The 7865-nt window shown below is 46.6% G+C and overlaps 1 protein-coding gene across 2 annotated transcripts in view; it reads left to right on the top strand.

Annotated features, from left to right (window-relative positions):
* Nucleotides 1-433: 433 nt before the first annotated feature.
* The window catches only part of GRIA1 (glutamate ionotropic receptor AMPA type subunit 1), a 156721-nt gene continuing 149289 nt past the window's right edge, over nucleotides 434-7865 (top strand). The window contains exons 1-2 of one of the 2 annotated variants that reach the window (XM_064162021.1): nucleotides 434-751; nucleotides 2861-2998. In XM_064162021.1, coding sequence (XP_064018091.1) covers nucleotides 670-751; nucleotides 2861-2998 — 220 coding nt within the window. In that variant the 5' untranslated portion in view covers nucleotides 434-669. The remainder of the gene's footprint in view (nucleotides 752-2860; nucleotides 2999-7865) is intronic. The other variant, XM_064162020.1, reaches the window with a different exon arrangement.

The following is a 7865-nucleotide window of genomic DNA, read 5'->3' as shown; positions in this document are numbered from 1 at the left end:
GTTCTGAAATCCTTCCTTCCAAGGCACTTTTGCAGGACATAACTCGCTTTGTTATCCTAATGAGCCAGGCTGTAGAGACTGATCCAACTCCTGGACCCAGGGGTGAGAGCCCGGGCTGGGGAGCGATGGATCAAAGGCAGAAGCGTTTAAGCCCTTTCTCTAGAGGAGTTTGCCACCTACTGATATACAGGTTCCTTCTAGCTCCTGCCAAGAGAAGTTGAGGGGGAAAGCCGGCAATTTAAGGATAGGTGGGATTTGCCCTTAGAGATCTAAACCAGGACCTCTGGTGGGGAGAATAGCCGGGACTAGGCAGGATGGGATGCTGGAGCCAGCTCTTGAGCTCCAAATGGGAGAAAGGGAAAGAGCCGTGTGGCAGCGCCTTGGTGCGCGCCTGTGCGTGTGTGTGTGTGTGGCGGGGGAGGGCTGAGGCTGAGGAGCGGGCAAGCTCGCTCTCTTTCTTTCTTCCCTTCTCTCTCCCGGGGCTCAGTTAATCCCGCTGCCAGGCGGTGCTGAGCAGCAGTCTGAGCGCTGGATTCCGAGCGAGGGGGACGCGCAGCTCTGAAGGCGCAGCGGAGGGGAGGCGAGAGAGGCGGCTAAAGAGAGCAGAGCGGGCAAAAATCAAACCTATGCTCGGAGCTGGGCTTCTTTTTCGCCAATGCAAAAGGGAATATGCAGCACATTTTTGCCTTCTTCTGCACCAGTTTCCTAGGGGCGGTGTTAGGGGCCAATTTCCCCAACAATATCCAGATAGGTGAGTGGGGAGCTCGGGGGCTGTTTGGGAGGGTTATTCCCTAGCAAGTGTTTTGGGATGGAGAGGAGGTGGTGGGAGGAAACTGACCTGTTTGTATGTTTGGAAAGGCAAAATGTGTTTGCATGTGTCAAAAAGAGAGGGGGTGAATAGCCAGGGTTGGATTTGTGTGTTGGTTCCAGCTCTGCAAGAGCAGAGATGTGTCAATTTGGCTTTGGGGGGAGGGGAAGATTGGGGATAAATGCCTGTACACACACACCAGCGTAGAGGGAGAAAAGTGGCTCTGAAATGGAGGAAGCACAACAAAAAATCATGTTTCTTGCTCTGAGAGATGCCTGAGCTGCCATTCTGCGCTGCTGTATTTGCAAACCCAGAGGTTGCATGGTACATTTTTGTGAGGATGCTCTCATCTGTAGGTAACTGGGACGAGAGGTAACAAACAGGCGCTCTCTGTTGTTGTTGCTAAAGAATAAGGGCAGAGCTATTGGAGGAAGATTTTGCATTGAAGTCTCTCTTCATTTCGTGCTACTTGCTTCCCCTGCGCACCAGCAGTGCCTGTTTGATTCCTTTCTCCCTTCCTGTAACTTCTCAGCGCTCCTCTCCCTCCCTCTCTTCCTCCCCAGGTTTATTATTACTCTCCCATTAATCTTTATTGATGATGTTTTTTTCACCTAGCCCCAAATTCTCTTCCCTTGCGTGCTGGTTTTCATTCCTATCTCCCTTTACCTTACAATGCCAATCAATTGCTTATCCACCAAGTTCAGGCAACTCCTGCCTGAGTCCAGCTGCACAATCAGTGCTTTTATTGCTCTTGATGCTGCATCCTTTTATTTCCCCCTCCCTTCCTGCCTCCCCTTTACCCCAATTTTTTGCAACTTCACAGATTTTTTTTTCCCTTTCCACCAACATGTATAATCCCTTAATTTGGCTGCTAGCATCTTACTCCTCTGACACCCATGATTAGGCTAGGGGTGGGAGGAATGGAGGAGGGGGGATATTTGTACCGAAATAGCCCTTTCCACACACCAAGGAGATTCCCTCTGTACTAGATGCGTGCAAAGTTCTCTTGACAGCAGGTCCTTGTGCATTTGTTTCTTCCCCAAGCCCTGGATGGGTGGGCATTGATACTCTCTGCTTCTTCATTTTAATTCCACCTTGTTGCTAAGTGCTTTGCTTCCCCCCTCGTAAGATGCCAATGGCAGTGCTCCCTTAAAATGCATAGAGATTACAAGATGGTCTGAACTTAATCATCTTTCTGGAGGCTGTGAAGGGATCTGCTGCAAGCCAAGTTTCCTGCTGGGGGAGCAGCAGGAAACTTTTCCTAGGGACAGGTTATCACATCACTTTGTTCCAGGTCTGTGGAAGGAGAAAGGAAGTAGAAAGATTCAGTCTCATCCCAGAAGCCTATTCTATTTACATCTCTCTGGGAGTCTGGACTTGTTTGTGCTTCTGCTCAGATTGATCCGTTTGAGGCTTGAGCCTTTGATTTCCTGCCCTCTTTGATTTTGGTCACTATCATTTCCATGTATCACACTTACAGTAGCAGCAGCTGCTCAGCCATGTGTCTCACATTGCCCTGACTCTTGCAGCCCATTCACCCAGTGCTGTGCCTGTGGGGCCAGACTCAGCCAGTCTGCCCAGAGTCCCATAGCGTGGAGGAAGAACCCCTGCTCCATTCTGGAGCAAACTCCTTCTCTTAGTCATCAAGATTTAAACTGAGCCTAATTTCAAATGAGAAGAAGGGGGAAACTGCCATTGCTGCTTTATAATGGTAGCTTTGGCATTGCTTACATTTCTTTCCCTCACCCTGGGGGGTGAGAAGGTTGGTTCACTTCAAACCTGCAGGCTGCTGGGCCCAGAGATACACCAAGGCTCTTATATGTGATCCAGATGTTACATAATGCACAGGTTGGAAAGGTTTTCTGTTCCCAATGTGTCTGCAGCAGGCATGAAACCCTCCCGGGTCTTGCATGCTTGAGGGTTTTGGAGTGTGAAAGTAGTCTCTGGACTGGGAAGCTCTAGCCTCTGCTTGCAGGAATATTTTGGATTGAAGAGATTGCTAGTAAAGGTGTTCTTAAAACCTTTGTTCTTGTTGCTTTTTTTTCTCCCCAGGGGGATTATTTCCTAATCAACAGTCCCAGGAACATGCCGCTTTCAGGTTTGCATTGTCTCAACTCACAGAACCCCCAAAACTGCTTCCCCAGATCGACATTGTGAACATTAGTGACAGCTTTGAGATGACATACACCTGTAAGTAGTGGCATTTGCCATGCTTTCTCTTACTTTGGCTCCTTTCTTCCTCACTGGGATTCTTTTTGTGTGTGTGTGTGTTTGAAATCCATCTGTAATGCGACATCTTGCTCCAAACATGCGACCTGCCTTTAGAGTCCATGCAAAACCACACAAGCAAAGGTTTTCTGAATCATTTTGGTTTGCACTAAGACATAGGAGCAAGGCAGTGCTGCAGTTTCTCAGCATGTCTTGCATTTTCTCTTACATTGCTTCCAAAGTGGTAGAAAACCTCCAACGCTATGTTTCTCCTTGTTTCTCTAACCTCTGCCGGACTCCTTCTGTTGAGTTTTTGTTCCTGTACTTCCTCTAGTCATGATGTACAACAGAGACACCCTTTCCCACCCACGGGATGCACAGAAGGCTCTGTTTAGTGTGAACAACTTCTTCAGCCTCAGTTTTGTCATCTGTCCTTGTCATTTAAAAAAGACTTAGCGGGAACAGCAGCTGGCTTCAAGCAGAGTCCAGCTCTGCAATAAGAGCCATGCCTAATAATGACAGACAGGTAAGAGGGTTCTAGTTTCCAGAACCAACAAAATCATTGGCTCTATAAACAAATATTAAAGAGTGAATTCTCACCACAGACTCAATCTTGGAGCGTAGCTGCACCCTGCCAAAGGGGACTGCGTTAGTTGTGCTGTTCTGGTGATGTGGTATGATAGAGTTGGGAATAGAAAGAACTAGTTTGCAAGGTAAGGCCAAGATTAGCAGTGACAAATAAGACCAGGAAGGAAGCAGAGGAAAGCAAACCTCATAACACAGCCTTGTGATTGCATCAGGGGCTGGTGCAGCATTTGCTCTCCTTGCAGCAAGTAGCGTGGTGCTGTGCACTGAGGGCTCATGCCGTTGGGATGCGGCACACGAACAATTTCCCTTTCTGACCTGGTGTCAGGCGTTGCTCCCACTCTGTGAGCATCTGTCTGTGCATGAGGGCTGCCAGGAGTGACTAGAGGAACCCTTCCCTTTGGAAGCCTGTTGGATTGCTGTTGGGTCAAGTCTGTAGTGGGTTGTTTTGGTTTTTTTTTGATCCACTGAGACATCCTCTCTGCAGTTTAGTCATGTGGAGAGTAGGGTAGAGGTGGACACAAACTGTTCTCTCTGCTAAGAAATACAGAGAAAGGGGAAAATGCTTTCCTGGAAAAAAAAAAAAAGAAAGAACCAGGAATGCACAGGAAGAGAATTTAATAAGAGCTTTCTGAAGTTGGAATTAAAAAAAAAGGTTGTTTTTTTTTCTCTTGGAGGACTTTACAACGACAAAATTGCAGGAATTTCTTGGTTGGTGTGACACAGAAGAGACAGGTAACATTTTGGCCACACTTTCACTTGAGTGCCTAATGACACATCAAAAGATTTTCAATTTTCCTTAATATCCCTCTATTTGTCACTTACGAGGCTTCCCTCAAAGAAGAGCAACTATTTCAGCTCAATCCAGTGGCACTTCCTTGGCAGGAAAATGAGACAAATAGAAGAAAAAGGACAGACCGTGTATTTATCAAGGGAAACCATCACCCACCTGGGGTAGAGTTGCTGACTGTGGCTGGGGATGAGCTATTTCAGTGCTGGTAGCAGGAAGAAAGCAGAAACTGCAAGAATATCACTAGAATAAATCCTCCATCTGCACAGAATTTCCCCTTCCTCTCTATGCCTGCCACTAATGGGTTTGTTTACAGCTTTCACAATTAACATTGATAGCAAGCCCATGATACTAGTTGTGCTTCAGAAATCTGTCATTAGTACCACGGGGGTGGGGGTGGTCTCAGAAAAGCTGAATGGAAGCAAGACAACCTCCCAAAGGATGTTATATTTGAGTTCTATGTAGGGCACATTGTCCTAGATCAGACCAGCAGAGCACTCTGCGCAGTCCAACCTCACTTGTCCTCATTTTTCTTTTCTTATAATTAAAAACTTCCTAAGTTTTTCCAGACTCTGGAAGGCAGCATTTGTTTTGTGAGCTCAAAAGAAGGTGTTATTCCATGTACCCTTGGGGGGGGGAAAAAAACCTCAACCAAAAAACCAGGCTGTCAGGAGACCTGGTTTTGCACTCTAGGAGCGAAGAGAAACTTTTGCCATGTGTTTTCCTTCCTGATCTTCCAGCAAATTCCCTTCCTGATTGCCAGGATTAGATATCCATAGAAAGATTTGTTTATTTACAGGGAATAAAACCCCTGCCCACGTAGAGGTCCTTATCTTCTGAGAAAAGACTGGCCATGCTAGCAGTTAAAAGTACCAGGTTTTGTTCCCATGGAGATAGAGAACACAGTGTTTCCTTGGCATTACCTGTGTCTCTGATGGTTAACTCAAGGAGGTTTGGACCCTGTAAACCTGATCTTGGCCCCTATTGCAGTCTCCAGCAGAACATCTGAGGAAAACTAGGCAGTCCCAGCCCCATGACAAAATCCTGCCTTGTGCTAGGGTATGGCTTCATGTGCTAAATGTCCTTATGGCAAGAGCCTGAAGCAGCAACATTCAATATGTGAATATAAACTAACAATCAGTGGAGACAGCAGAAGAAAAACCCTTTATGGGTAGCTGGTGGGGTGAAGATGCTGAAGAGATGGGATAAATTGTAGTGGAATGACAGCACCCTAAGGAGATTGTATGCAAAACATCTCAGCATCATCTGTGACACTGTCTGCCTCTGACATATGACTGCTTACCAGTTGAGATGAGCAAGCTTTAGTGTGACTGTGAGTGACTTTCCAGTAGGAGATGTACACATTTGTGCTCAGGAGACAGTGATAGAGAGCCATTAATGATGTGCCAGTGATGATTATGAATTGGTAGCAGTAATATCCAGGAAGGTGATAAATCTGTAAGACATCAGGAGGCTGCTGTTGTCACTGGGCTGTTGCTGTGACAGACCAGTGACAACTTTTGTATTTCAGATGCTTCCAGTCAGTGGTGGACCTTTTCTCATGACATAGTGCTTGTGAATCACTGTGTGGGGCAGCATGGATGTACAGGGTCCTGTGGGCCCTGAGAGTACCAACACATCAGTGCGTCGTGACTTCAAGCAGACCATAACCACTACAAAAAGCAAACAAAGGTAGTGGATACAAAGTGTGATAACCTCATAATTCATGTGTGGTTGATGCTAATGTTGTTTCATCACTGAACCGTGATCACATTTCAGCAGCTGAAACATCTGCCTGAATCCATTCTATCCCACAGAATAGATGGTAATGAAGAGGTTCTGTGTGTGCAGCTGGGTGCATGCTGTGGCTTGCTGGTATGAGAATACACACCTGATGCTTTGAAGGCTCTTAACTGAAGAGGCTTTATGGTTTTGTGCCATTTCTTCAAAGGCCAAGGCAATTGTTTAGGAGAAAGGTGAATTTAGAGTCCTTCCTTCAGCAGAAGTATATAGCAGTGCCAGCAGACTACAAAGGGTGAAAACAGTGCTCTGGTACAGCTGAGAGGTTTGCTTAGTGACTTAGCAGAGAAAAACCCTTCTGAGCAGCATTAAAGAAATGTTCACAGGTTCTGTCTTCAGCCTTGTTTGGAAAAGTGCTTCACAGCCTCAACACAGCCACTAGCAAACTGCCTTGCTGGGTTTTGCTGCCGGTGTCTGTGCTCAGTGCAGACCCAACACGGCAGGGCTGATGCTGCAGATCAGACTGAGAGCTGTGGGAAGAAGGGTGCTCCATGCCAAATACAAGGACACAGGGGGCCTGAAGCTTAGGAGGGTGTTGAAAATTCCTGGTCTGCAGTAGGCATGAACACTGTGTCCTCTTGGCAGCAAAGGGTTGTGGGGTTGCTTACCCAAGGCAAGTAGTGCCAGGAATAGTTTCCTCTCATTCTTCATCTCAGCCTCCATTTGTGCACATGTAACGCACATCCCTGTCCTGCGCACAGCCCAGCTCCCTGGGGACTGTGAGTTGTTTCAGCCACTGCTGCACAGCTTTATTTGATTTGTGGTGCTTTTAGCCTCTGATTGGGGTCCCCAGGTGAGCCTGGAAGCGTCAGGCAGACAGTGGTGGTTCCCCCTGCTGCTCAGGGAAAACGATGGCTCAGTGACAAATTTCCCAAACAGTGACCTGGGGGACATGCCCTGTTGGTTGGTACTCACAGGAGGTGAGTCACCAGCTTGGGAAATCTGTCCCTGCAAAACTCAGGGCAGCTTGCAGGGAGGACCAGTGGCTTAAAACCCTCAGTTCAGCACTAAGCCCTGTAGCTCTGCTGATGCAGCCATCAGTTTTTGCATGCTTAGGAGTGGGACCGCAGAGAGGGAACATTCAGGAGCTGCACACCTGAGTCACAGAGCTCTGCATAGGACAGCAGCAGGATTCAGCAGCTGCACAAAAACTTGTAAAGAGACTGAAAACCAATGAATTATTTCTCTCTCTCCTTTCACATATGCACAGCTGCTCTTACTGTGGGGTCCTCATACTGAGTACAGGCTGTGGGTGCTGCTAAAATATCAACAGTTGAATCTGTTCTGCATATTAGAAAATGAACATTTATGGCTTGGAGTCTGTTCATATTTCATGAAGGCCTCCAAGCACCAATTAGAGAGGGATTTGTAGCAATCACTCACTCTGTGCTTATGTTCTTATCAATAGCACCAAGCTTAGATCCAGATCAGCTATAAAATGAAGTATTCCTTTTTCTTCTTTTTCTTGGATACTTAACATATATAGATAGAGGATTTCTGCAGGCTGCTTTTTATCTCTTAAATTACCTCTCAGAGCCAGGAAGAAGTAGGCAAACGTTCGAATGCTGTCAAATGAGGACCTAAATTTTGCTTAATTAAAGGATTATTGCATGTTGAATTTAAAGGAAGCTCCTTTGTTGATAAATACACATTGGTCGCTGTTTCTTGGAAAGG

The sequence above is a fragment of the Pogoniulus pusillus genome, chromosome 22 (assembly GCF_015220805.1).
Source record: "Pogoniulus pusillus isolate bPogPus1 chromosome 22, bPogPus1.pri, whole genome shotgun sequence".
Classification (NCBI taxonomy): domain Eukaryota; kingdom Metazoa; phylum Chordata; class Aves; order Piciformes; family Lybiidae; genus Pogoniulus; species Pogoniulus pusillus.
Note: the sequence above shows the minus strand (reverse complement) of the source record. Positions and strands in the feature narration are given on the sequence as shown.